Raw genomic sequence first — 26,524 nt, 5'->3', positions numbered from 1 at the left:
ATAATTTCTTTTGCCAGAATCTTTTCTGTTTTTGAACGAATCTTTTAGTTGGTGCATCAAAGATACTTGATTACCATTTTTAGAATAATCATATCACATTTGGAATTCTAAACTGTATATATCACCACCCACTTCAACTTTTTTTTTTGTGTGTAGTTGACGGATTACTTTTAGTGAAAATGTATCTGTAAATTAAAATTTTATCAACTAAAACCAAATTGTATCTTAAACCCCCACTTTTATTCATTTTTTTTGCTGTTTAAAACCTATTAGTGGAAATTATGTAACTTTCAACATATTAGTGGAAATTATGCAACTTTCAACATATTAGTAGAAATATCAACCACCATATTTAACTTTCAAACCATTTTATTTACAAGAAAATCATTTTTTTTTATATTATGAAACTGTTTGTGGTTGTTTTGTTTAAGGTTACATAACAGTATACATGGAAAGAAAATAATAAGAACAAGAATATTTATTGCTATGGATTTTAACTGATTACAAAGATTAATACAAAAATCAGAAAGATCTACTAAATTTTTGAAATAAACAAACAATATGGGATTCATACTTCATACTTTGCAAGGTCGTCTGTTTGCAGAGCCCTTTTGCCAAAGTATCTATCCCTCTTTCTTGGGACACAAGAAAGCTAAATATCCCAGAGACGATATAACCCCTTCTCAGTTGTCATCTGTGAAGACTTTGAAGATAAAGTCACGGAAACGCCTCGAGTATTGTCTTGGATCAACCGCAGATATAGAAGAAGGGTCATACTGTATGCTCTTGTACGCATGTTCAAGCTTCTTGCTGATATCATAATCCTGAAGAATGTCAATAATACCAAATATCATCACCACTTCGTAGAACTCCCCTGTAGGTTCTCCCACAAGCTGAAGCTCACAGTCGTTTTTTCTCATCGTTCTCTCTGCACGCGCTGGCATGTTGGTCCCCAATCTTATACTTGCCCACCTGCAAATACAAACATATCCAACATCAATGTTGATGTGTTTCTGTTTTGAGTTTAAAAGTGTTGGTATTGATCTCGTGTTGTATTACCTTGAAGGATCTGAAAGAAGCTGATCAACCTCTGCTCTAGAAAGACGAGGGCCTGATTCTTCTTCTGATTCACCTGTAGTAGATAAGGAAACAATCATTTTGCTTCTATAAATTATTCAATTTTTTGCTGATGGGAAGAAAAAACATTTTTGATTTGCCAAATGCTAACCAATAGGCGTTCGAGCTCCACTAGGAATAAGCTCTCCAGCGACAGAAGCTTCTCTGAAGTGAATCCCAACTAGAAGACTGTAATCCATTATTCTCTCCTGTTCTAGAAACTCGCAGTCTTTATCGATTTGCCTGTAATGTGAGAAATGAGCCATGAGAAATGGGGCAAGCGCACACAAACTTTTGTAAAAGTAGAGTGTAATGGTTTTTGACCTGATAAATTCTTGGTACCATACTTTCTGCAATCTGAAGATGAAATTCAAGTCGAGGTCTTTCAAGATCGTGTTTGAATCGATTTCTGATTCAGGTTTGTCAGTTGTACGACCAAGAGAAGATCCTTTCAGATCAAAGCGTCTGTGAACAGAGTACTTGGAACAAAACAGATTACCCATAATGACGAATCGCACCTGCATTATATGTAGACCAAATGGTATAAATCCAAATCAATCGTTTCAAAAGCCATGCCAAATCAAGTGTTGAATTTTTGTATCTACCTTCTTTTGGGTTGGTCCATTCAATTTCACACAGTGTAGACCAAAGAATCTGATTACCAAAGAGTTCTCAAATGCTCGAACATGGTTGTAATATGCTGCAAGCATCCTCAGAAGCACCTACATTAAGAAGACAAAAAGAAAGAAAATGGTTTCAGTAAATGCAGTCTGAAATCTCGGTAATAGCAAGCCAACACTTTCAAACCGGTAATTTGAAAAGAACTCACTTTTGTTTCCGACTTCTTCATTGTTTTTATCATGTAGCGATCATCGTTTGTTAAATAAAAAAAGCTCCCACTTTTGCCAGGGGATGATAGTTCTCGAAGGGCATCATTCCCACAAATCGATAACATGTAATCAGCTGGGTCTACTTTGAATAGCTTCCTCAAGCTCCTGGGAATTAAATCATAAGCAAAACATGTTAAAGCATACAACAGAATTTGTATATATGTGAAATAGGTAAAGGGATTTTTGGGTCTAACCTGAAAACTAGTGGGCAATAATCTTTCCATTTGAATTCAGTAGATTGATGTGGAGGAGTGTACTTGGTTCCTTCACGCGGAAACCTCCTCCATATCTTATCTTTTGGATCGAAAGCTGAAGGCTTCAGATCAAGAGATGCCGCTGGAGCTTGTCTTCCAACAGAATGCCTGCAGGGAATAAAACTCACTAAAAATGACAACAAAAACACAAGCATGTGCATATATAGACCAACAAACTTCAAATTGTAAAACTCAGGACACAGTCTCTCTTACCTGATTCCTAATTGCAGATTAAGCATAAGATCGTAATTGCGATGCCCTTTGGATATTGTCTCCCCTTGCTTCCTTCCTGCTTTTGGAAGTTTCATAGGCACAGGGCTCGACTTCAGGCTCTGAAGGCCTTCAGCGTCCAATCTCATCAGCTCTGCATCCAATTCCTTCCTCATATCGGAACCTCCTTCACCGATTTCGTTCCCCCACATATTCATCTTCTCAAACGCTCTATCTACGCCAACACTTACCCTCCCATCAACAGACATCCTCCTAGGCTTCTCTATACGCTTGGAAGAATTCCAAACAGATAGTTTCTTCTGTGAAGGCAACGTTGGAACCCTTTCTCCGCTGCAGATACTGTACTCACTCAGATTATTAAACAAATCTTTAGGATCCCAGTCAAGATTCCCTTCATTTCCTGACGGGTAATAAGTACCATTCATCTCCTCTGGATCCTTAGACCAATGGCCAACATAGAAACTTCCATCTTCCCATTTATACGTCCCATTCCCTCTGGGGAACCCTTCATCCCAGAACCCGTCGTATCTATTTCCATTTGTCCAAACAAAACTCCCTTTGCCACAAATCGTACCATTCTTCCATTCGCCAATGTAATAGCACCCATCGCTCCATTGGTACTTTCCTTGACCTTCTTGCAAACCTCTCCTCCATTCACCATCGTAGGCATCTCCATTTGCAAAACTCTTGACACCATGTCCATGCTTCAGGTTCATCACCCACTGACCTTTATAAGCGTCTCCACTCGGACCCGTGTATGTGCCAATACCATCCATGTAACCACTTTTAAACTCTCCTTCGTATGTGGCACCAGATGGCCACCCGAACTTTCCATTCCCCATGGTTTTCCCATTGTACCACTCACCAATGTACATGCAACCATCTGTCCAGAGGTATTTTCCATTGCCATGAGGAAAATTATCATACCATTGACCTGTGTAGTAGTCCCCATTGGGAAGCACCCTCTCAGCATGGTAGAACTCCTCAGTGCTGCTCCTGTTAGTGGTGGTCTCATCGTCAATATCATCAGTTGTAGCATCGTTCTCTGCATGTGGTGCTACCGATACTGTTCCAAAAACGCTATTTGCCCGCTTCTTTGCTTGCTGGGTCTTTCGCACGGTCACCTCCCATGCTTTTAGAACATAGCTCTGGTCCTTGCTCATTGTGTTAAACTAAAGGAAACCTCTATCTTATAAACCTGTAAGCTATCAGTACCCCTCATAAGATATGTCTAGAGAACAATCCTAAAGATGTACAAATACCCAAGAGATCAACAACATATGTCCCATTGGTCATTTTCTTTTGCCTCTGCGAGTTTCTGTGATCTCAATTGTAACTGAGTCGGAGGCAAAGAGCTTATTCAGATTGCAGCATTATTGGATTGAATGATTTGATTGTCTAGACCATGTTTTCAAACCAAAGAAAGAAAAACAGAGAAAAAAAACCAATCGCCAAAAAATAGTTAAAAGGGAAAAAATGTCTCCGAGATTTCATCTTTTCTTTTCAGTTTCCAAAACTAATTTTGACATTCGAAGAAAAGACTTGTTCATGTCCTCAAACCAATGAAAGCCTTGAAATTTAGAGAAACAAGCACGACCCCCAAATTCTCTATATTTAGCTTCTTCTCCTTGCCTCCCTCTAATACAATGACATTTATTTCTTACAAAATAAACTGAAACATATTTTCAAAATGGACCACCTGAGACGAATTAAATTAAACTTAAACTCACTGAGGCATTCTGTCGAACAACATGAGTTCATTTTTTTTCTCTTTCATCAGTCTAATAAATCAATCAACTAAAAAGGTGAAACTTTCCATGTATTTCACAAACACACATTAATCAGTCAAATCCCCAATACAAATTCAGAATAAATAAAAACAAAGCAAAGCTCGAAAAGATCAAACGATTAGAGTCATATCTTGTTGAGCTTGGCGAGGAGGAAGACGGTGGCGGAGGTGACGGCTGGGATGAAAATGTCGTTGGATAGGGACGTCGGAGCTAAACGGTTCTTGAGGAAGACGGCGAGCGCAGGAACTCCAAAGATAAACAGAAGAAACTCTTTCACTCCTCCAACGCCGGTGAACCCAGCTCCGATCAATACCTCCTGAAGAAGCTTCTGAAACTCGTCCTTCGATAGCTTCTTCCCCTTCCCGAGGTTGTGTCTCTGCTCAATTTCAAAGTACACGAGACCGACCAAGATCATTAATTAATTAAACCAATTGGTTAACAAAAACCATACATTAAGTTTCAATTGTAATCTTATTTCGGTTTAGAGTAAACCAAGTCGAAGACTCTGTACGTAACAGAGAGTTTCGTTATTCAAAGTCAAACAAAAAGCAAATACGTAAATCGAGATTAGGCGACTTTATACCTCATAAGCTTCCTGTAATTTATCAACACTTGGCACCTGAAGTTGCGTACCACCGAGTCGTCTGTTGATCTCTCTGTCGCACCAAATAAATATAATCACATCACATGTATAATATCATTTATATACCATAATCAAATTATCTTGATGCCGACTAATTTGGCTCGAGTCTTTATCATTCTTTCTATTTTATTTTTATAGCATTGACATACAAACCGCCCGGACCAAAACTATAATAATTTGTGGTGACCAAACTCGAATTTTAGGGAGACCAGCTAATCGTTATTTTAAAATAGTTGAATACCCGCCCGAATCTAACTGTTCATGATTCCTATCGTGCTTAAATAAATTCCCGAAAAAAAAAAAGATAATAAGAAGAATATTAAAAAAAAAAAGTTACTCGACAGCTTCAGCAACAATGCGGTAGAAGTCGCCGAAAGACCAATCTTGATCGTCATTTTGTTCTTCAAAGCGTTTGCGGTAGCAATTTTCAGCCATTGCTTCCAAGTCTTTTACGTCTACCTCTCCTTTCCCTTTTGCTTCATTCCATAATTAAGTTACCCCGAACAAAAAAATTTAGTTGAAATATATATAATGTATTAAATCTTTATCATAAAGAAAAGAAAGATATATGTGTATGTATTTATAAATGAATTCAATAGAAGACGTGATTTTGTGGGAGAAAGAGAAAGGACGAACCGGTATTGAGAGCTTGACCCATATTGTGATATTTTCCTTTTCTTTTTCTTGCATGTCGTAAACAAATGTTAACGATAATATTGAGAAACAAATGATGGAGATGTGACCTTGTGACTTGTGAGGTGGGCTCAGTATCTTGGCATTTCCTGATCGATAAGGCACGTACCGGAAGCGTGACGGTTTAGCATAAGGATCTGTAGAAAAAGTGTCTCCATTAATTTCATATTATATGAAAATCCTTATTTTAATTTCTTCTGTTCACAGTTCAATATTAGTTGTTTAGTTATATATCTCATAAATTCATAATCAACTGTTTACTGCATTATGAGACGTAGGAATCCTCTCTTCTGAAACATAAAATATGGTCACAGTATGAATCTGAAAGCCAAAATGTAGTAGAGTAATTAAAGTGTTGATGATCCAGTTTAGCAAAATATCAAGGTGGAAAAGGCATGGAGAGATCTTTTCATTAAAAACACATCATAGATCATTGACCAAAATAAAAATACATTTGTGTTAAAGAAAATTAAAAAAGGCTAAAAATTAGATTAGATTTGGAAATGAGCATATGGAAGTAGGACACTTGGAGAAACTACACATGACAGCACAGAGAGATAACGTATTTCTATGTTTTAGCTGACACGATAGACATTTACACCCCCATTCCCTCGTCGACTTTGAGTCACTCACATATTTATCTTTGGACTCTTGCGGGACATTTAGATTTAGAACAACGAATGAGTTCTAAGCAAGTATTAAACCTAAGAATCCAGCACCATTCATCATTCATGGTAGTAATTATTCGTGAAAGAAAGTAAGAAAAGTAATTGCACGGATAGTTAAAATAAATACTCCATGGTAACGAACGGATAATGATTTATATTTTGTTTATCAATAGGTTTGAAACACGTTGATGAAAAAAAAAAAAGAAAAAAAAATGGTTAACACGTTGTAAACCGGCTACGGCAAACACATCCATCCGGACGGACAGGACCGAACAATCGCAAACGCAACACTTGTCATCGACGAAACAAAACGTTGAACTCAACTCTGATCACTTTTCTCTAATCTCTATCATCACCACGTCAGCACTTCCCGCCTTATAACAAGGCAATCAACTCGCGAACAGAGAGAGAGAGAGCAAATGAAATCACAAAATCCCTCTAAAAAATAAAAATCAAAAAAGAAATATTATCCCTTAAAAACAAAAAAACAAAAAAAACGGACAATTGTGTCCAGGCTTCTCGAAAACTTAGCCTTCACTATTAGCCACCTCTCTCTCTGCAAACTTCTCGAACCCCCACCCGCTCACACTCTCTGTAACCAAAAACATCAATCCAAAATATATATTTTTCCTTTTTTGTGAGATTTTTATTCTCTTGTTGGGTTCTTCTTGATACATGCTACTCTCGGTAGGATCGATTATTATTAGGTGAAGGTTTGTTTCAAGAAACATGGATAAGGAGAAAAAGACCGTGTTTATGTTCGAAGACGATGAAGATCTAGAAGAGAGCAGCAAGTACGAGAACGACAGTGAAACTGATCAAAGCGATCTCGGAGATCTTCCTGGTGATGCTGATCGTGACGACGACAACGATGAACCTTTCATCTCCCAGGTTCAATGGCCTCAAAGCTTTCGGTAATTCTTTCTTACATTCTCTTCGTAAAGCTCGAATCTTGAGGGAGATCATGTAATGATGAACACAGATGACACAACTTGTTTTTATGTGATTCTGTAATTTTGATTGGTTCTGTTTTTTTTTTTTTAGGGAAACGACTGATTCATACACGATTGCTGCATCACCGATCTTCGGATCTGTGAGGAGTAATCCTCCGAGTTTCTATAGAGCGAGCAGAAGTAATCTAGGAAGTCAATTAGATGTTGGATCAAAAGCACCTTTGCTCCCTCAGAGGACTGAAGAATCTGACAAAGCCTCAGCTACACAATCAGTTTGGTCTCATAAAGGCTCCTTTGCTGATGAAATAGCCCTTGGTGGCTATGGTTGCAGCTTCACTCAAACCATTTTCAATGGTAAATTACAAAATGATTATGATTTCTTGGGCTTATCAGCAAAATATGTGTAAACTCTGTATTTGTTGGTTGCAGCTATTAATGTAATGGCTGGAGTTGGACTTCTCTCAACACCTTTTACAGTGAAAGAAGCTGGTTGGGCTAGTATGGTGATTCTTCTCTTATTTGCTGTTATCTGTTGTTACACTGCTACTCTGATGAAAGAATGTTTCGAGAACAAAACTGGTATTATCACTTATCCTGATATTGGAGAAGCAGCTTTTGGGATATATGGTCGTATTCTTATCTGTGTAAGTTGTTTTGGTTTTAGAGATTTGGATCAGCTGTTCTGTTTTTTGCATTTGCTCCTGCAGCTATAGAATCATAGTTTCTTATGGTCTCTGCGATTGTTTTTGTGTTTTGTTGTGCAGATGCTATTGTACACAGAACTCTATGTAAGTGAAGATCTTTCTGTTACCAAATTAAAAACTCATGGATCTAAAGCAAGCTTGTTTCTGTTTGAACTTACTAGAATCTGTGTCCACTTTTTTGTAGTCATATTGTGTTGAATTCATCATTTTGGAAGGGGATAACCTTACCGGGCTATTCCCTGGTACATCCTTGGATTGGCTTGGTATCAATATTGACTCTAAACATTTATTTGGAATCTTAACTGCTCTCATTGTTCTGCCAACTGTTTGGTTGAAGGACCTCCGCATCATTTCCTACCTCTCAGGTACACTCAATCAACTGCTTTTTCTTTTCTTGATAGAATTGATTCCTTTTAGTCAAGAATCTTGAATCAGTTCACTTTTTCTTCTTGTGATGACATAGCTGGTGGAGTTATTGCAACCGTTTTGATAGCAGTAAGCGTGTTCTTCCTCGGTACAACGGGGGGAATTGGGTTTCATCACACCGGGAAAGCTGTGAAACTGAACGGGATACCGTTTGCTATTGGTATCTATGGATTTTGCTATTCAGGCCATTCTGTGTTCCCAAATATATACCAATCCATGGCTGATAAAACCAAATTCAACAAAGCAGTGATCACAACGTAAATACCAAAAACATCACTCTTCTTATATTAGCTTTTGATGTTTTTTTCTCAATCCTATTCTAAAACTACTAATGATTCTTTTTTGTTATGGCTATGTTGCAGTTTCATTTTATGTGTTTTGATATATGGAGGAGTTGCAGTCATGGGTTATCTTATGTTTGGTGAAGCCACCTTATCTCAGATTACACTAAACATGCCACAAGATCAGTTTTTCTCAAAAGTGGCACAGTGGACTACGGTTAGAAACCAACACCGGTTTTGTTTCTTTCCATAAATCTTTGGAGGTTTCATTTTACTCTAAAACTCCTTCTTCGTTCTGTTTTATTCTATTCTCAGGTTGTGAGTCCGTTTACTAAGTACGCTCTCCTGATGAATCCACTTGCTAGGAGTATAGAAGAACTATTACCCCTAAGAATGTCTGAGAACATATGGTGCTTTCTTATTCTAAGAACAGCACTCGTTGCTTCCTCTGTTTGTTCTGCTTTCCTTATCCCATTCTTTGGTAAGAACATTAAGCCAAGCTAGACAGGTTTTGGTTTTTTTTACTCGGAATGCTCCTTAATTGTCTCAAGACTCATTTTTGTTTTCTTTTGCAATTGGTTGATTTTTCCACATAGGTCTTGTGATGGCTCTTATTGGATCTCTTCTCAGTATACTCGTGGTTAGTTTTCATCATCACTCCCCTCTCCCTATTGATTAATATCTATCAAGAAACACATTCATGGATCAAAACTCTTAATTATTTCTCATAAATATCTGTATGATTCAGGCAATAGTAATGCCAGCTCTATGCTTCATAAAGATAATGGGGAACAAAGCTACAAGAACACAGGTAATGTAATTTCAGCATTTTTGGTGTCATCTTCTTCTCAACTTCTTGAAGTTATTTGGGGACTGATAAGTTTTTTTTGTATATGGATTGATTCTTTATGATACAGATGATTCTGAGTTCGATAATTGTGGCCATTGGGGTGATAAGTGGGACCTTGGGGACATACTCTTCGGTTGCAAAGATCATTAGGAACTATCAATGAAGAAACTCCAAGACAAAGCCCCATAGTTTCTCTCCTTTTCTTTGAGTTGAATGTTTTTTGGTTGAAGCTAATAAGTCCCCTGATTAAGATTATTAATTTGGATTTTAAAGTCAATAAAACTAGTGAAAGGTTTGCTTTCTGATAGTAGTTTTATGTTTGCTTCGTATTTTTGTGTATCTCTTCATTTTTTTTCTGAGCATCCTTCAGTTCTCATGTTTAGATATAGTCATATAGGTAATAATGAGCACGCCTATTTAACAAAGACATGCACAACAACACAAATCAATGATGTTTTTATTTCTTAAAAACAAATAATATAGATTTCTTACAAAATACATTTTTGAAAATTTGGGGTAAATCATATTTTCGACATCCCGGGATTTCTTAGTTATCAAACATGAAGAAAAATAAATATTTCATGGAAAAAGAGTCGGTCAAAATTTATTGGAACTATCGGGAAAAATATAATAAGCAAAGCCAACGGAAAGAAGTTAAAGAACAGCTTTTAGAAGATTTCACATGAATATATATAGAACCATGCATACTGTAGTAGTTTGTTCAAAAAAACAAAAAAAAGCATATTGTAGTAAAAAAGCATATTGTAGTAATTATATAGTATCGTCCATTTAGTAATTTAATCCTAGACGGCCAGACCCCAAATATCTCCCGTCTCGTCGTCACCGACATGACTAAGTGGAAGGAAGTTACGAGACTTGAGGTTTGTCGGTCCTGCTCAGTGTTTCACAATACTCACTAAATTTGTTATACATCATATCTTAAGAAACAAATACTATTAAGGAGACATATTTAGAAACAAAACTGGATAATATAGTGAGAATTAAATATGGTATGGTAAAACTTTTGAAAATAATTTGCCTATAAGTGTTTGCACAAAAATAAAAATGTGTCAAAAGGCATCTCATTTATAGCCTTAAAGAAAAGAATTAGGGAAGGATGAGATTTGCTGATTCAAATTATTTCCAGTATCACAAGAAAAATATGAAAGTATAGATATTCATTCACCAAGTAGCACTCCGGACTAACTATTCAATCACGATAATTCGACAGAAAACTAGTATAGATCGAGGTCTGTAGATGATCTCATCTTAAAAAAAAAATACTGTAATGAAAAAATAGGCAAAACGTTTTGGACCTTTTGGTCCATATACCTTTATTGACTATTAATTCGATGACAAAACTAGATTTCTTAACCAGTAATAAAATAGATGGTGACAAGTAAACATACAGAAAATAAATTATATATTAATGTGTCATTTCTCGTTGACAATTGAAAACGGTATATTGGCCGTGCGAAACAAGCGTCAAAATGTTTGGTCATCTTTTTGGTCAAGAACTCAAAAGAGATAATTAAGCTTTTTCTTAGCTGATGTTTAACCATTTGATTAGAAATACTATTTTGAATTCAAAGAGGCTGTCTCATATATCGCTGGGATTTTTTTCTTTATATCGAACCATAGCCTCGCAAATCACAATCGTACAGAAACTTTTTAAACCTGTGAAACGTTAAATATTTTTGCAATTTAAGACATCACAATAGTGAAACTACCATTAAAAAAATCCACAGTTCAAACTGAAGTTGTTGTTTCCATTTAATAATGTTGTTCGTATCAGATGAATATTACCGTCAGATATTGTTTGTAGATTGTATTAAGGCAAATGCGAAACATGCACAAAACATACATACTGAACAAAATATGTATACTGCGTTTGCCTTTGGTTTATATATATTTTACATAAAACATATTCAGAAAATACATTAATGTGACCTCTACTAAATACTGTATCAAATTTTATTTTTAAAAAATACAGTATTAAATATTAAGAAAATATAACAAAATTCTTGTATCATTAAAAAATAATCGAAAATAAATGTATTATTGCGTAGCTCTATTATATAGAGATGGGGTCAACCAAAATTATCTTCCAAAATCCAAAAAATAAATTAAAAAAATCAAAAGGGATACATCAAACATCTATCCAAATGTTCTACTAAAGTCCGTGATAACATAAAAGCTCTATATGGTTGTATTTTTTTGTTTCCATATGTGATCATTTAATTTACTACATGGGAGATCAAACTGATGATCACAAAAATTATTACCACCAAACTGGGAATTTGATATGTTACTTTATATATTTACACAAATATAAATCACCTGATAAGGTTTTTGATTATTATATATTAAAAAAACAAACAAATGATTGAAATGACCACAGTAATTTGCTATATGTATCTCTACGTACTCACAAACGAAATTAATTCACCAAGCTAGCAACTATATATAGGTTTCGATGAAAAAACCCTAAAACTATACTAGATGATTGCTTCTTCATGTGTTTCAGTGTGGAAACTTACATAGTATTTTTGTAATAAGAATTGTTTTTTTTTTTTTTTTTCTTGGATTCAGAGAGAACCAATGCTTCCTAAAGCATTCACATTGTAAAAACCAGAGGAGAAAAACCCAGAAAGACTTGCCGACATCTGCGGAGCATTAAACACTTCATCATCATCCATCGGTGAATAATACTCACGGATCCCTCCTCCATCCAACGGCTCAGAGTTCATCTCCGACGACTCACATGGACGGTGGAGATTTTCTTCGACCGGGAAAGTGGTGGGTTCCTGTGGTAAATCAGCGGCGTCTTGACCGGTGAGTTCTTGAACGAGCTCTCTGAACTTAGAAGGACAAGTCTCGACTCTCATAGGATTTGATATGTAACGGACTTTAATAGGTTTGTTCGTAGTCGTCGTCGTCGTTGACTTCCTCTTTTGCTTCGGTGGTATCCTCGTCGGAGACGATGATGACTTTCTCCGGTTAATGAGCAACGTCGATGATGACTGATCCATCTTCTTTATTAGTTCCTTTTGTTTGTGTTTGTAAGAGAGGAAAAAAAAAATTAGATGTGGATGAGCTTATCTTTGTTGTAGCCCAATTTATAATATATATACAATAAACTTTTTTTTTTTACTGTTTTGGAAGGAGAGTGGAAATTACAGCGAAGATAGGGAAGAGAGAAGATGCAAACAAAAGAAATTAAATGGCATTGAGTCCGAGTTGAATCCTCCTCATCTGCTGATAGCCGACGGCGCGTGTGTGTGTATTTTCATAATACATATAAGTATGTATGACTTGTTCCTAAGTTTCTTCACCCTAAGTTTCTCCATGATCTTAATTCTTAACTGGTGTGATTTATAAAAACCAAAAAAAAAAACAAAAACAAGTGTGATTTATTACTCTTTCTGATTGGAAAATTGTTGGACTTGAACCAAAGAAACCCTAGAATATATTGTCGGGAGACTGACTAGTGTGGACTATATCGTATTAGGACGTTTCAGTGGTATAATGATTTAATCAAATGGGTTTAGATCAATCAATCAATATTTTGGACATCTCAAAAATGTTGTATACCAATATCTAAAATCTCGAGTTAAAATAATTAGAATGATTTCCCCGGACGTGTTTGTCACGCGCCAAAACAATCGGTGATGGAAGATATATGAGAAGAAGTTAAAGTGAAAGCCGCCGTCGGCTAATAAGTCATCAGGGTACCTAAGAGAAGGCCACGTCAAGATCGGTGAGGTAGACGTATAGACGCCATGACGTCACTTTTGTCCCGACGATAATGATCTCATCACCAACTTAATTCTAACTGAAAAAAAAAATAACTAACCTTCGCGGGAACTATTGACGATGCTACTTAACCATAGTGATTAACACAAATATGATCCCAAAAAAAAAAAAACTTCTAACTACTTAAGTTGTCAACAACAAAAAACAAAAACTTCCTACCAAAAAACGAAAACTAACCATTGTGTAAATTATTATATGTTTGATAATGATAAACAATAATATGTTATATTTACGTACGAAAACTGGAAAAGTGATAAGTCATTCTATTAGAGTCAACTCCAATCGTTTTTCATGGTTTAAAGAGTCAACTCAATTGTTGAGCACGGAATATAGATCTAACTGGTGATTTATAGTTTATTCGATTTTAGTCCCATTTTAGAAGAAACAGGTTGTTGGTTTCTATGTTAAAATTTGAAGTTAATATTTAATTATTTTAGCACCTAATCTCGATTTTTAATTACTTTATTGGGGACACTTTCCATTTGCCGACTCCAACAAAAAGTGTTATTTGGTAGAAATTTATTAGCATATACATATATTATTACGTATTTAACAACATAATGTCAATGATGCTATCGGAAAGTAATGTATTCATGTATTGTATGAGTAGAAAACTCAAAAAATTAATACGAAAAAGTTTTTAATTGAAAAAATAATTGATAGAAATGAAAGCAAAAGGGGTCCATGTGGACAAGTGGGACGAGAGGTAGCACTGCGGTATGTGCGGTGGTCTGTCCTAATTAAAAGGTTTAGCTCTTGACATCGGTCTATGTATTATTATTAGTGAGGGCCCTCGTATTGCCCCTCCCAAAACTCCTAATTTTTATTTCGTTTTGATCAAAAAGTTGACAGGTTTAATCATCGTATAATATTACAGTAGATTCTAAGATAATTGTTTTAGGTGTTAGTTCACTAATCAGAAGAACGTTATCGTAAGCTCCGACAAATTCTTAGTACTTTAAAAAACATCGAACTTGACCATATTGATCTTCAACAAATAAGTCAAGTCACGTGTACGTAGATAGAGAGTCTTTCATATTTTCGTGACACATAATATAATTCCAAATACGACTTTACTCGATGTTCATAAAAGTTGAAACAAATATCTTATATTACGAGAGGCTATCATTTTTTTCCCCGTGAACAAAATAGGAATACCCTCCTTCCAATAGAGACGTACGAGTATGCCTCGGTCCCATTTCATTAAGGAAAAAAAAAGCATTAACAATGTAACGAAATTCATATCACAATATTCGCAAAAGCAAACTATATCACATCTTATAATTATGAATCTTACAAAATAAACGAATCTAACTTTCTCAATAACCATTATAGAAGTTGTACCAAAATAATTTTAAATTTGTCGGCGACACCTTCTTTACCAATCTCTGTACGTAGCTTAGTTGAGACTAATGACCGACTATGTTAATGGCCATGAATTAATTAGTTTTGGCACAATTACAGAAACTGCAATAACACCATATAACCACCGAAGAAATTGGTGATTTAAAAAGGTTTGGACAATAACGAGTAACGACCAAACAAAAAAAAAATGTTTGGACACCAAAAAGTTTAAAAAAACGTATTCGTGGTTGCATTATCCTAAAAACACGTACGTGTGTTGACTTTGAAAGTAAACGGATCCAAACGACTGACTTCTTCCGAGACGATCTATCAAGTAGATTAGATACGTATTTTATGGAGTTATTATTGTCCACGAAGATATCCATTTACACGTATCCTCAAACCACTTCATTTTTTCTCTGTTATTTTTTTTTTTTGGGCTAAAATTTCTCTGTTATTTCTAGTAGAGCATACGATACTGAATTCATCTTTGATCTAGATGTTGTATTGATCATCACATAGATATACATTTTTTACGTTTGTTATTTGTTAAAGTGTGGTGTTTTTACAATTTCTCAATTTCTTACACATATTTGTGAACTTAAAAACAAAACAAAAATAGTTTAGAAAGAGATTCAAGATATCTTTTGTAAGCTATTAGAAATACAAATATATATTTTCCGACATTTGAAATAAAAATATACATAGTTTAATTTTATAGAGATCTAATAATGAGTTTTGTTGACATGCCATTGTGAAAATTATTTTATACGTTTTTCTACTTATTATAATTATTTCCGACATTTTTTTATATATAAGTTTATAATAATAGACAAAATCTCTGTAATTCTGTATGTTTGTATGTTTATGTTTTGGTAATCAAGTCTTTTTATTCTCACAGAAAAAGATAAGTCCATTGGGACCATATTCCAAAATCCAAATCCTAAAAGCAACGCTTACACAACCGTCTTCATGAACGATTCTCCAAATCCGTGTTTTATAAGAAGACAAATATGAGAAGCCCACTGGACCAAACTCCAAAAGCAAGTCCTCGTCCAATGCTTGAATGTACCCAATTTTTTGTTTTGAATTATCTTATTTCAAAGCAAATGTTCCCTTTTCTCCCCAGTTTCCGAATTTTGGGGAGGAGTCTCTTGGTAGATGAATATGGAGTCAGCCTCGGTTTTGGTAATTCAAATAAGTGAAGTCGGCTCTTCTATGCTTTTACCTAAAACTATTCGTTCCATGATGCAGTAATAGAGTGGAAAAGCAAAAAAACAAAAAGAAAAAACGTAAAAGATTTGGAAGAGATGCTCTACTATTTTGAAATAAATTTATACAAACCCTGAAAACATTAGCTTGATACCATAAAAGATCTGGAAGAGATGTTTTGATCATTTTGTCTCTCGAAAGTTTACAATGGAGGCTTGTCCCCCTTTTATATGAATAATGTAACCCAAATACATATTTACCATAACAAAATAAAAATATTATTTAAATATAAATGTATATATTTTCTAATAAAACTAGTTTTGTTACATAATACTAATATATATTACAGTGAGCTCTTCTTAAGTATGTAAACTTAAAACATTCATGTAACTTATACTGTACTTTTTTCCCCTTGTTTTATCCATTTCTCTTTGATCATTTTGCTCACTGTTGGGAACTTGGGATAGTAAGGCCTGACTGGTGATCGTGAGTGCAGGTAAGAGTTCCTAAATTTTTCAAGGCATCGAATGTTTAGGGAATTGGTTTGGGATCGTGTGACTTGGTGCGATTCACCCTTAGGAATTTTAGTTTTGGAAATTTAGAGACACAATTATCATCTTTCAAACCTTATCAACTACAATTGTCGTATAGTCCACTTCACTTAAGTTGAATTACCAAAAAGGAGTTGACCAAGTCGGTGGTATTGGACTATTTGGTTTCGTGAGATTTTTGGCTTTAAGACCTTTTAAGATTATTTGGATAGATCGATAAACCAACTAATCGTTTCATAATCTTTTAAATGTTTTTGTACAAAGTAGTTGGAAAGTTTGGTTGAATTAGGCTACGGACAAAACAAAACAAAATAAAGTAGTTGGGAAGGTGTTTTACGGTTTCAATACATTTTTCCCTCGTTCGATCTTGTTGATCTGAGTAGCTGCTTTATGATTGAATTGGATCGATCTAAAATCGATCGCCAGCTGTCACGCACGACATAAACTCTATAAGAGTACCTCCATCAAAGGTTGTAATGAAATTATCTTAAAACAGATTTTATTCTTAATTTTGAATAAAAATGAAATTAAGAACTTCTTAAGAAACTTTAACATTTCATAGGTCCATTGAAGGTTGTTAAATTTGAGGTTCTTAAAAATAATTTTCTTTGTAATTGTAAATTATTTGGTATTTAGTTAAAATTTATAAGACTTGTATACTTTTAAAAACTTAAAAATATTGCATTCAATAAAAGTTTAAACAAACATGACATAAAACATATTAAAAATAGATTACAAAATGATTAATTTTAATTTTGAAAAGTTATGTTCATCTGTACCAGTTTCAGGATTTCCATTTCCTAGAGACATAGCAAGTCCACCAAACTTTTTCAGCTTCTTCATCAGTCCATTGTCTGTGTTCCCTATAGATTTAGTAGGAGTGTCGATGCTCAACTGCGTCCCCGGCTGCCATTTAAAACGACCCTTGTTAAACAACGAACAAAACCATTTCTTAAACCATTTCTAAATTTTAAACAAACTTCAAAGTTCAAAATGATTACATTTCATAAAGGGAACAAGATAAGGGAAGATATAAATCACAGTGTCTTGACGATGTCCAAAGACGTATGGATGTAGAAAAGTTACCTCCACCGATATGCCTTAAATTAATCAACACTTCCTCACATAGTCTCTCTGTGTAAATCATATAAAACTAAACAAGATAACAAACTTATCAAAAAACCAGATTCTTATTTTAAACCAAAACAATGTTTTACGACAGAGAGACTATATTAACAAAAACCAATCACTTAACACCAAAGTAAAGATATCGCATTTATAGATCATAGATAATTTACTTGATTGGCAGTTGTGTCAACCACAAGCTTCTTCAGTTCTTTGTCTAGACCGAGCCACTGTTTCAATCAACAGATACAAGAAAATCAATGATCATTGTTGGTGCGGGATTTAGCACCCTCAACATACCGAACTAAACCAGAAAGACAATTTGGTTATTTAACTGGGAATCCAGTTAAGAACTCAATTAGGTCATTTAAGTCCAATTCGGATAGAGGAAGCCCAGCCTCGAGGGTGAAGAACCGACTTCCACTTCGCCCGACGGCCGATCTAAGAGATAAAACAACCTTCCTTATTTCAGTTCGTCTGATAAGGAAAGTTAATATATTATGCGATCTATGAATATGTATAAAGAGGGAGAGACTTCTCCATTGTAAAACATCGATTATTGAAGACAATTATTCAGTTCTCTTCTTGTTCTTAGCAATAGAAACCCTAATTCTTCAAGATCAATTCCCTTTCCTCTAATATCAAAATTTAGATCGGTTTTCTAGAGAGTTTACTTTACTGAATTTGTTTTCCCCCATAAACAAATTCATTGTGGAAATCCAGTTTCTACAATCATGGGTAGAAGTGTAACCGATTAAGAGACCCAACAAACCCTCTAATCCAGCTAGTGTAACCGATTAAACTTTATTGACATTCAGAAAAAATCTTCATCCCAATTTCACACTCTATTTATCAGTTACTTCAATTCCTAATATCTTAGGCTCAATTCAATGGATCATGTGGTTGTAACTTGCAAAATAACCTATTTCATCTAACAATAACCCCATCCAAACACGATCCAACACAAACAAATCCATCAAACCCATCAAAACTGAAACAAGGAAAAAAAAGTCGGACACACCTCCGCCGTTGAATTTGATAACCCTCTGTAACTTAACACAGTAGAAGCATCACCCTTGTTCACAGATTTCTCAAGCATAAACTTCAGGCCGTTTCCTTCTCAGACTTCCTCCTCCGCTTCAAAAAAGTTTGTCACTGCAGAAAAAGACGAGAGAGAGATGAGAATGAGATAGGGTAATTATTTTTTTCTTTTGTTAAAAAATATAGCCAACAATATGCTGACACGTCGTTGGTTCTAAAGGATGCTAGAGTCACTTATCTAAGCGTCGATGCTAAGTGTATTTGGCAGTTTTGATTTTTTTTTTTCTTTTTTTTTGAGCTAAGATACTCATAAGATATCTTTAAGGATCTTCGATGGAGATGATGGAGATGACCTAAGAGCATCTTTACTCGAGTAACCCCCTAATCGTTCCTCAAAAAATAAAAATAAATTAACTTTTTTACAAATTATTATTATTTATTTATCTTTTAAATCTGCTCCACTAAACAGATGACACCTGTTTTGTTTGTTGAGAGTATCGGTTCTCAGATTACTCTGCCAAGGAACGTTTCTCTCTTTTATCCTCTTCTCTCTCTTCTTTTTATTATTTTTTAATAAGAGTATCGATAAAAGAACTGCCAGTAATGATGGTCTAAGATCACTTTCTCTATATAAAATCTTCTCATGGTATTGTCACTGAAGTCTTATTATTGGCTTAACAAACGTTATTAGTTCTGCCTTTACTCCACCTACCCCTAACTGTATTTTTAGTGCTCACCCAATTTAATGTTGCACTTCTTGAAATTTAATAGCCTCACAACAGAATCTTTTTACAAACCCTTAAAACTCATTATTATTGTTCACAACACCATGTCTCTTTAGTGTTCTTTTTTTTTCTTTCTTAATTGTCTCTCCGCTGATATAGTGGCCTCAACTTCAAGCTTCGTTGCTTCGTACTACTACTACTTGTAAAAATCAGACAAACACACAAAGCGTGACTCCATGCGACAGCTCCTCTTGAATTGCGCGTGTGAATAACCCCAAAAAGGCAAAAGAACTTTTTTTTTGTTAATCTCCCTCAGTTCTCTCTCTCTCTCTGTTCTCTCAGAGTTCCTCCCTCGTTTCTTGCTCTCAATGGAGACAAAGTACCTCACTTTCTTTTCGTTTTGTTTCCCCAACACGATTTGTGTGTTACTCTTACTCATAGTTTCTTGGCTTGCAAGAAGCATTATCGATCGTAATTTGTTAAGAACACTACTACGGAGAACAGAAGCGAAGAAGAATCAAGAAGATGAAAACAAAATGTCTCTTCTGGATTTGCCAGACTTAACTTTAGACTGCATTTTAGAGAAGCTCTCTCCATCCGAGCTATGTGCTACGGCTTGTGTATGCTCTGAGCTGAGAGACAAATGTGTCAGCGATCATCTATGGCAGAAGCATATGGAGACAAAATGGGGAAGACTGATGGGTGATGCAGCGACACAAGAGTGGAAATCTCATGTCGCAACGTTAATGAGATGTCTCAGAAGTTCAAATCAAAGCAGTAGTAAACCAAACTGGAGATCGAGGTTTGTTGCGAGTCTTAAACCTTTTTCATGGTTAAGTTCAAACCACGGCTGTGACAAGAGAGGCTCATCATACTTCGCACCCATCGACTCTGTTATGTATTGGTACTCGAATCTTGAAAATGGCAAGTTTTGGTTCCCTGCTCAAGTCTACAACCACGAGGTAATTATGAAACAAAAGACGTGAAAGATTTCACCTTTATAGGGTTTTAGGGTTACCCATTAGACTGATTCGGTCTTCTGATTACTAAATTTGGAAATCGAATTTTTTTGCTTGTTTGGTCTCAGAACGGACATGTTGGATTCATGATGTCTTGTTACGATGCTAAGATCAGATACGATTTCAAGACTGATACATTTCAAGCAAAGTAAGTATCTTTTTATATAAGAACATATCTTAGATTTTTCTGATTAAATTTTTGAGTATTTTTTTCTCCTTTTTTGCATTAGATACTCGGCGCATGGCCGGCGAGCGGCGGAGGAAAAGGTGACGTGGCAGAGGCTGAGACCGTCTCAAGTGGACACAAAGTCACGTGATCTACACGTGTCAGATAGTTTGCACGGACTTCGACCCGGAGACCATTTCGAGATCCAGTGGCGAAGAACCAAAGAGTTCCCTTATGGTCTCTGTTCTTGTTTCCCCCAAAAAAACAACTTTTTGTTCTTTAATTCTTTTATCAAATTCGTCTGATGTTTTTTTTGGTGGGTTTTTTTCTTTAATTTTGCGGCGTAGGATGGTGGTTTGGAATCGTGGGTCATCAGCAAAACTGCGACGGAGAAGAGAATTGCCGTTGCCACACTGACGGTAATAAGTTTAACAAATTTTTATGTCTTTTCGATTTGTTTTAACTGTGGAAGAAAGAAACAAAGGAAACTAATATCTGTTTCGGCAGAGAATGTGGTGATGGAGTTCAGACAATTCAGACCGGAGTCGCCGTGGAGCAGGACGGTGATTAACAGGAAGGAACACCGTGAGACGGGAAATGAAGACGATGGTTTCTACGGCGGAGTGAAGAAATTGGGTACGGAGGATGAGGTTTCTACGTGGAAGCGATTGTGGCCATCACAATCCTTGGAATAGTACTAGTGTTTTTTTTTTTTTTTATGATTTTTTTAAATATATTTAAGTTTGTTAATAATATCAGTTTTTCAATATATTTTTTGGATTATTGTAATTAAAGGTTGTTTGGTTTTGGAAGTTGCAAGACATCTCCAACCCCAACTATTTTATAGTTAAAATTTTAATAACTTTAATTTATTTTAGATTTAACTTTATTATAGATTAGCATTTGCTCCAATTTCTTTTTTTTATATTTTATTCTAAAATAGAGAAAATGATAGAATTGTTCTATATTTAGAGTAATTGTATTTTTAATTCTATTTTTTTTAACACTAACTTTATTTTAAAGTTGAAAATAGAGTAATACATTATAAAATATAATGTTTTATTTTAGAATCACACTATTTAAAAAAAATAAAATAAAGATGTAAATTAGAGATGGTCTAATAGTTGTCTAAATGATAGCATAATTTTTTTTGTTGTGTGTAACTCCCATGTTTTTTGTTGTATATTTTTTTTTTATCGCTCTTTGCTTTATTTTGTGTTTATATTTATTTTTATGACTTCCTATTTTAAGATTTAAATGTGTAGGGATTGGTTTGTGTTTATTAGGAGTGAAAATAATATGAACATACATTATGTAGCATTTGAATTCGTGTTTGCTACATCAATTGTAGTGATTATTTGCAATTAATTTGGGATTTGTGTGTGCATTTCTACAAAGAGGCAAAGTAATTAAGCAAAACTGAATCTTTGAGACCTGTATATAACGTTTGGGAGAATTTTGTGCCTCATTTCTTTGCCTTGATTTTGTCCTAGTTTAGTCAACTTTTAATATGTAGTATATTAGTGAGGTTATTGAACATGACATCTTAGTTTGCAAGTGTAACATCAATTTTTGAAGAGAAATAGTAACTGGATTGATGCTTTTAAAATGAGATAATACTATTATTAGTTCCCATGGACACTACTCGTCTAAGGTGTTTGAAAGTGTTTGAATCATCGATAGTGATCCCTTAGAAAGTGTTTCTTATATAAAAATTTACCTTGATGTCATTTTCAAACTTTCTCTTTTGACGGTAAAACTCCAACATCACTGCTTTTGTTTAGTTAAATAATCCATACAAGAAGAAGAGGGGAATGTGTTGTTTGTCGGCCTGGCGAATCAAGGTGCTAGAGATTACAGGGTACGGAGGAAGTTTTAGAGAGCTGAAACAAATGAGACATTTCTTGGGAAAACTACAATGTCTTGAAACTGTGAGAATTGGTGTACAAAAGGATAGCAACAAGTACTTGCGAGCCAATCTAACGACTCTTCCTAGAGCTTCACCAAAGTGCAACATCCAATTCATTTAATGTCTCTCTCTATCTCTCTCTCATTGTCGTTGTGTGGCTGAGATTTGATGGTGATGTCAAAGAGATTTACAAACACTTTTGTTAGTAACACAAATATGACACTAAACTTGTTTATTTTGGTAAGGTTATATTTTTGGTAATCTAAATGACTACTCTCAAACACTCGGGTTAGGGTACCAAACATGATTGATTTCACCACAATGGCCCTAAGCTAAAATGTGTTAAGACCTTAAGGTGTGAACAAGAGGAGGATTAAATTTAAATCATTACGTTTGTTTGGTTTAGTCTCCGTTGTCTCTATTTGGGCCAGAAGGTTCCAAATATAGTGAGGGGATGATAGTATGATACCATTTGGATATTGTTGCAAAATCTGTTAAAAAAAATATAATATGTAAACAAATATAGAAATCCATTAAAGAAAAAAAGATACCAATTCTAGTCGTAACGGCAAAGTTTGTCTCCGTTACATACAGAAGTGGAAGCTTTCATATGGGCGATGTATTGTATAATTGGACATGACTTCCAAGATGTAGTTTTCCTAACAGACTGTTCAGACTTAGTGAAGATAGTGTCTTTGCCTCATGATTGACCAGTCTTCACAACTTACCTTGAAGACATAAAGAGATGATTGACCAGCCTTCGCAACTTACCTTGAAGACATAAAGAATGACAGGGAGGATTTTTCTTCTTTTTCTTTGATTCAAGTACCTCATAATGCAAATGTAAGAGCGGATTCTTTGGCCCGCCGCATGCGCCTTTCTCCGCATCATATTATGTTTGTAAACAATTTACCCACAAATTGGCTCGTTTGAGCTGATTCTTTTTGTTGACAAAAAAAAAAAAAATACGATTGACTTATTTGTGTAAATAGCAACTTTGTTTTAATACACACAAACGCAAATTGCTCAAGGAATCTATAATTTTGATGCAAATAATATGCGTTTATGCGACTATTGGTTTAGAACGTAATACTTAAAACTAGAGGGTTAGAAATATAAAGATACTGAAAAGATCCGGGGCTTTAGCTGCAAAGTTCTTTAATTTAATTTTGTTTTTTAATAGTAGCAAATATGCTAATAATGAAAGATTCTGGATTGTTCTGTTTCTTCTGCTGAGTGTGTTTTTGTTTTTTTTTTTGAATTGGAGAGGACAAAGTAGTGAAAATTCCCGGAAACATACATCCCTCCGTAGAAAGAAAATAAAATTCATCGGAGACGACTTAAGGAGAAGAAACGAAAGCTCCCCTCCTCCGATCTTTCACAATCCCCGATTTTGATTTTTTTTTCGTTCATCCCGATTAGTAGAGATGAGCGGAGGTCCCTCCGGTTTCAGTACGTTTTACCCCAATTCTCTTTTTCGCCGCTTCTTCGTTTTTGTTTTCTCGTTTCTGGGTTTTCGATTAATGTTCGAAATTTTGGAACTTTGCAGATAATGCTCCGGTAACGAAAGCCTTCGTTGTTGCGACTGCCCTTTTCACTGTCTTCTTCGGGAGCAGGAGCGGTTCTTCCAACCTCGCCTTGTCTTACCAGGTACTGTTTCTTTCATCTCTGTTCAATTTGAAGCCTTTCTGGGTTTTACAGAAGAATTAGGATCCGATTCTGGCTCTTATTTCCATAGGTTCTTAGGATTTTGGGTACCAATTGTTTTGCTGCCTTATTTGTTGTCCTCTAATTGCTAATATTAGCACTAGAAGATATTGCGGATTATGCTTTGGTTCTTTACTTACTGTAGTTTACAAGGTTTTGAGTTTACTGGGAGGACGCAGCTACACGGCATCATAGTACTAGAGCTTTTACTTAGATTAGTCATCAGCCATTGGTGTAATGCGAATTAGTTCATTAGAAAATTTTAGGTTTCAGATGTTAAATAGTATGGTAACTTGCGTCTATTCAATTTACTTGATTGTGTATGCATCTAGTCTTGCACTTAGAAAGATGTTTGATTGTTTTAAAGAATCTTGTTTATGTGTAAGTAAAACGTTCAGATTATCTCAAATCCAGTCAACCGTATCTTTATTAACTTCTTCCAATCTTGTTGCAGGATATTTTTGAGAAGTTTCGGATATGGAAACTAATCATATCGAGTTTTGCGTTCTCGTCCACAACAGAGTTGTTTTCCGGCTTGTATTTGCTCTACTTCTTCCGAGTCTTTGAGAGACAGATTGGTTCTAATAAGTATTCGGTAAGGGATACTCTAGCTCTATTTTTTCTTCATGACTTACCTGTCCATTACCATGGTAACTAGAAAGATAAGTGCTTCGAGATTGAATGAGTTAAATTTGTGCTCATCCTGCAGGTTTTCATCTTGTTCTCTGGGGCTGTGTCACTGATACTAGAGACCATTTTGTTATCTCTGTTTAAAGGTATGCACCTTCCCAATGTCAGATAGTCTCATCAAAGTCTATACTGTTTTGATCAGTACTCGTCCTTTAGAATATGAAATCTTGGCGCTAATGCAGACAACTATAAAGGAATTGTAACTTGCTACTAGTCTCACCAAACATCTAAGAAAAATTGTACAGAGAGTATTAGGATATTCTGAAAAAATTCCTTCACTCATAATGTTGAATAGATCTTACAGAGAATTCCCTTGGTCCAGCATTTAAATTATCAAGAGATGATTTTGTGTATTCTCAATAAGCGTTTGTGATATGACCTTTTATGAATTCTAAAAACACAAACATTTTACATTTATTGATTGTGGGTATATCTATATAACAAACTGTTGTTTCTTTTGTAGATCCTACTGCAAACCTACTGACATCTGGACCATACGCCGTCATATTTGCTTCCTTTGTACCCTTCTTTTTGTACATTCCAGTAACAAAGAGGTTTGGTGTATTTGGCGTCTCCTTCTCTGATAAATCATTCATATATCTTGCGGGTGTCCAGGTAAAATATACCATATGCTTATATATATGACTTTTGTTGTGCTGTAGATTTCTTTTTCTTTAATTGATAAATTTATTGGTTTCAATATTTGTAGCTTTTACTGTCATCTTGGAAAAGATCCATCCTCACTGGATTTTGCGGCATTATTGCTGGTTCCTTGTACCGGTTGAACATCCTTGGTATTCGCAAGGCAAAGGTTATAACCTTTCCAAACCGTTTGCTCAAATGTGGGTTTTTTTGTCTACTTTTAGTAACACCACTTTTTGTCTAAAATACATGTCAGTTCCCCCAGTTCATGGCTTCGTTCTTTTCCCGGTTTTCTCTGCCCTCCTTGAGCAGCCATTCTCAACCACCAAGAAGGACATCACCCAACTTAGGTCGCCAAGCAGTGGCAAGTCTTTATCTTTGCAGCATCTTTTTCATGCCTCTTTAACCAAACTCCTATAACAATCTAAATATCCAATCTTCGTTTGCTAACATGTGATGTTTCTGTTTTTCAGAGAGCTTTTCGAGCTCCGATGCCATCAACTACAGAGCCATCTCAGGAAGCCATAGCTACTTTGGTATCAATGGGATTTGACCAGAACGCAGCGAGACAGGCTCTTGTACATGCCAGAAATGATGTCAACGCTGCCACCAACATCCTTCTTGAAGCACACTCTCAGTAAACCCTTTACTAGGAAGTTCAGAAACATTGTTGATTTGAGATGGAGACATTGCACAACACAAGAGGTATTCTTCTGCTGCGTTCTAACAACGGAAATGACCTTACCTTAACGACAATATGTCCAGTGGATGATCTGATTTACATCCTCTTTTTCTTTCTTTTATAGGTATTCCTTCTGCCTCGTTTAGTTACCGTTGTAGTTTTAGAACAAAGTTCGTAGGTTATGTTTATTATGTAAGTGCAGATTTGAAAGAAAGGAAAAAAACATGGAGATTGAGGTTTATTTGACTAAACCTTCAGAGATTAAAATCTACAGTCCCATTTAACACTTCACAAAACCTATTTTACTTGGAAAAGAAAACAAAATACGAAAATGTACTTATACTGGATTATGATATAGTTTAAGAGAAGACATGCTCATTAAAAGACTGCAACTCA

General features: G+C 35.2%; 7 protein-coding genes and 1 pseudogene across 21 annotated transcripts; 4 read left to right on the top strand and 4 right to left on the bottom strand.

The window, feature by feature from the left end:
• Positions 1–367: 367 nt before the first annotated feature.
• Positions 368–4,657, bottom strand: LOC104793030 (phosphatidylinositol 4-phosphate 5-kinase 5). The gene is made up of 8 exons (XM_010519307.3): positions 2,474–4,657; positions 2,201–2,368; positions 1,946–2,111; positions 1,722–1,838; positions 1,441–1,634; positions 1,229–1,359; positions 1,060–1,132; positions 368–972 (listed from the first exon to the last, which is right to left on the bottom strand). Exons 1-8 carry the CDS (start codon positions 3,652–3,654, stop codon positions 684–686), a joined length of 2,319 nt encoding a protein of 772 aa, XP_010517609.2. The 5' UTR covers positions 3,655–4,657; the 3' UTR covers positions 368–683.
• On the bottom strand, positions 4,234–5,681 carry LOC104793029 (uncharacterized). The gene is made up of 4 exons (XM_010519306.2): positions 5,561–5,681; positions 5,262–5,400; positions 4,865–4,937; positions 4,234–4,657 (listed from the first exon to the last, which is right to left on the bottom strand). The coding sequence occupies exons 1-4, from the start codon at positions 5,580–5,582 to the stop codon at positions 4,406–4,408; spliced, it is 486 nt and encodes a 161-aa protein (XP_010517608.1). The 5' UTR covers positions 5,583–5,681; the 3' UTR covers positions 4,234–4,405.
• An 874-nt stretch (positions 5,682–6,555) lies between these two features.
• LOC104793028 (amino acid transporter AVT1A) lies at positions 6,556–9,806 on the top strand. The gene is made up of 11 exons (XM_010519305.3): positions 6,556–7,199; positions 7,330–7,592; positions 7,668–7,882; positions 8,003–8,026; positions 8,127–8,307; positions 8,406–8,625; positions 8,731–8,866; positions 8,965–9,130; positions 9,246–9,289; positions 9,398–9,460; positions 9,567–9,806. The coding sequence occupies exons 1-11, from the start codon at positions 7,015–7,017 to the stop codon at positions 9,660–9,662; spliced, it is 1,593 nt and encodes a 530-aa protein (XP_010517607.1). The 5' UTR covers positions 6,556–7,014; the 3' UTR covers positions 9,663–9,806.
• A 2,027-nt stretch (positions 9,807–11,833) lies between these two features.
• Positions 11,834–12,967, bottom strand: LOC104793027 (sigma factor binding protein 2, chloroplastic). The gene has a single exon (XM_010519304.3). The coding sequence runs from the start codon at positions 12,529–12,531 to the stop codon at positions 12,088–12,090; it is 444 nt and encodes a 147-aa protein (XP_010517606.1). The 5' UTR covers positions 12,532–12,967; the 3' UTR covers positions 11,834–12,087.
• Positions 12,968–17,082: 4,115 nt separating this feature from the next.
• On the bottom strand, positions 17,083–19,361 carry LOC104793025 (uncharacterized). Of its 12 annotated transcripts, none has more exons than XR_769169.3 (5): positions 18,569–18,946; positions 17,883–17,988; positions 17,721–17,777; positions 17,424–17,575; positions 17,083–17,328 (listed from the first exon to the last, which is right to left on the bottom strand). XR_769169.3 is itself a non-coding variant. In XM_087454703.1 (5 exons), exons 2-5 carry the CDS (start codon positions 18,644–18,646, stop codon positions 17,313–17,315), a joined length of 303 nt encoding a protein of 100 aa, XP_087310829.1. In that variant the 5' UTR covers positions 18,647–18,951; positions 19,210–19,361; the 3' UTR covers positions 17,083–17,312. The 12 variants fall into 12 exon arrangements, 2 of the variants coding, with proteins under 2 accessions (XP_087310829.1, XP_087310830.1); XR_015559908.1 differs by having other exon boundaries at positions 17,464–17,575; XR_015559907.1 differs by having other exon boundaries at positions 17,509–17,575.
• LOC104793024 (F-box protein At2g41170-like) lies at positions 19,341–21,392 on the top strand. The gene is made up of 5 exons (XM_010519302.3): positions 19,341–20,275; positions 20,401–20,480; positions 20,563–20,735; positions 20,846–20,917; positions 21,006–21,392. The coding sequence occupies exons 1-5, from the start codon at positions 19,682–19,684 to the stop codon at positions 21,191–21,193; spliced, it is 1,107 nt and encodes a 368-aa protein (XP_010517604.2). The 5' UTR covers positions 19,341–19,681; the 3' UTR covers positions 21,194–21,392.
• A 920-nt stretch (positions 21,393–22,312) lies between these two features.
• On the top strand, positions 22,313–22,528 carry LOC109133375 (putative F-box protein At1g64540 pseudogene; annotated as a pseudogene).
• A 909-nt stretch (positions 22,529–23,437) lies between these two features.
• On the top strand, positions 23,438–26,395 carry LOC104793023 (rhomboid-like protein 18). 4 transcript variants are annotated; one of them, XR_769166.3, is made up of 9 exons: positions 23,601–23,859; positions 23,957–24,057; positions 24,569–24,709; positions 24,824–24,890; positions 25,268–25,419; positions 25,514–25,615; positions 25,703–25,810; positions 25,920–26,151; positions 26,253–26,395. XR_769166.3 is itself a non-coding variant. In XM_010519301.3 (8 exons), exons 1-8 carry the CDS (start codon positions 23,835–23,837, stop codon positions 26,085–26,087), a joined length of 864 nt encoding a protein of 287 aa, XP_010517603.1. In that variant the 5' UTR covers positions 23,438–23,834; the 3' UTR covers positions 26,088–26,395. The 4 variants fall into 4 exon arrangements, 2 of the variants coding, with proteins under 2 accessions (XP_010517603.1, XP_087310828.1); XR_015559906.1 differs by having other exon boundaries at positions 23,618–23,859; positions 25,712–25,810; XM_010519301.3 differs by having other exon boundaries at positions 23,438–23,859; positions 25,920–26,395.
• Positions 26,396–26,524: the final 129 nt, after the last annotated feature.

This window comes from Camelina sativa, chromosome 6, assembly GCF_030686135.1.
Source record: "Camelina sativa cultivar CO46 ecotype springtype chromosome 6, ASM3068613v1".
Taxonomy (NCBI): Eukaryota; Viridiplantae; Streptophyta; class Magnoliopsida; order Brassicales; family Brassicaceae; genus Camelina; species Camelina sativa.
The sequence above is the reverse complement of the archived record's forward strand: the minus strand, read 5'-3'. Positions and strand labels throughout refer to the sequence as shown.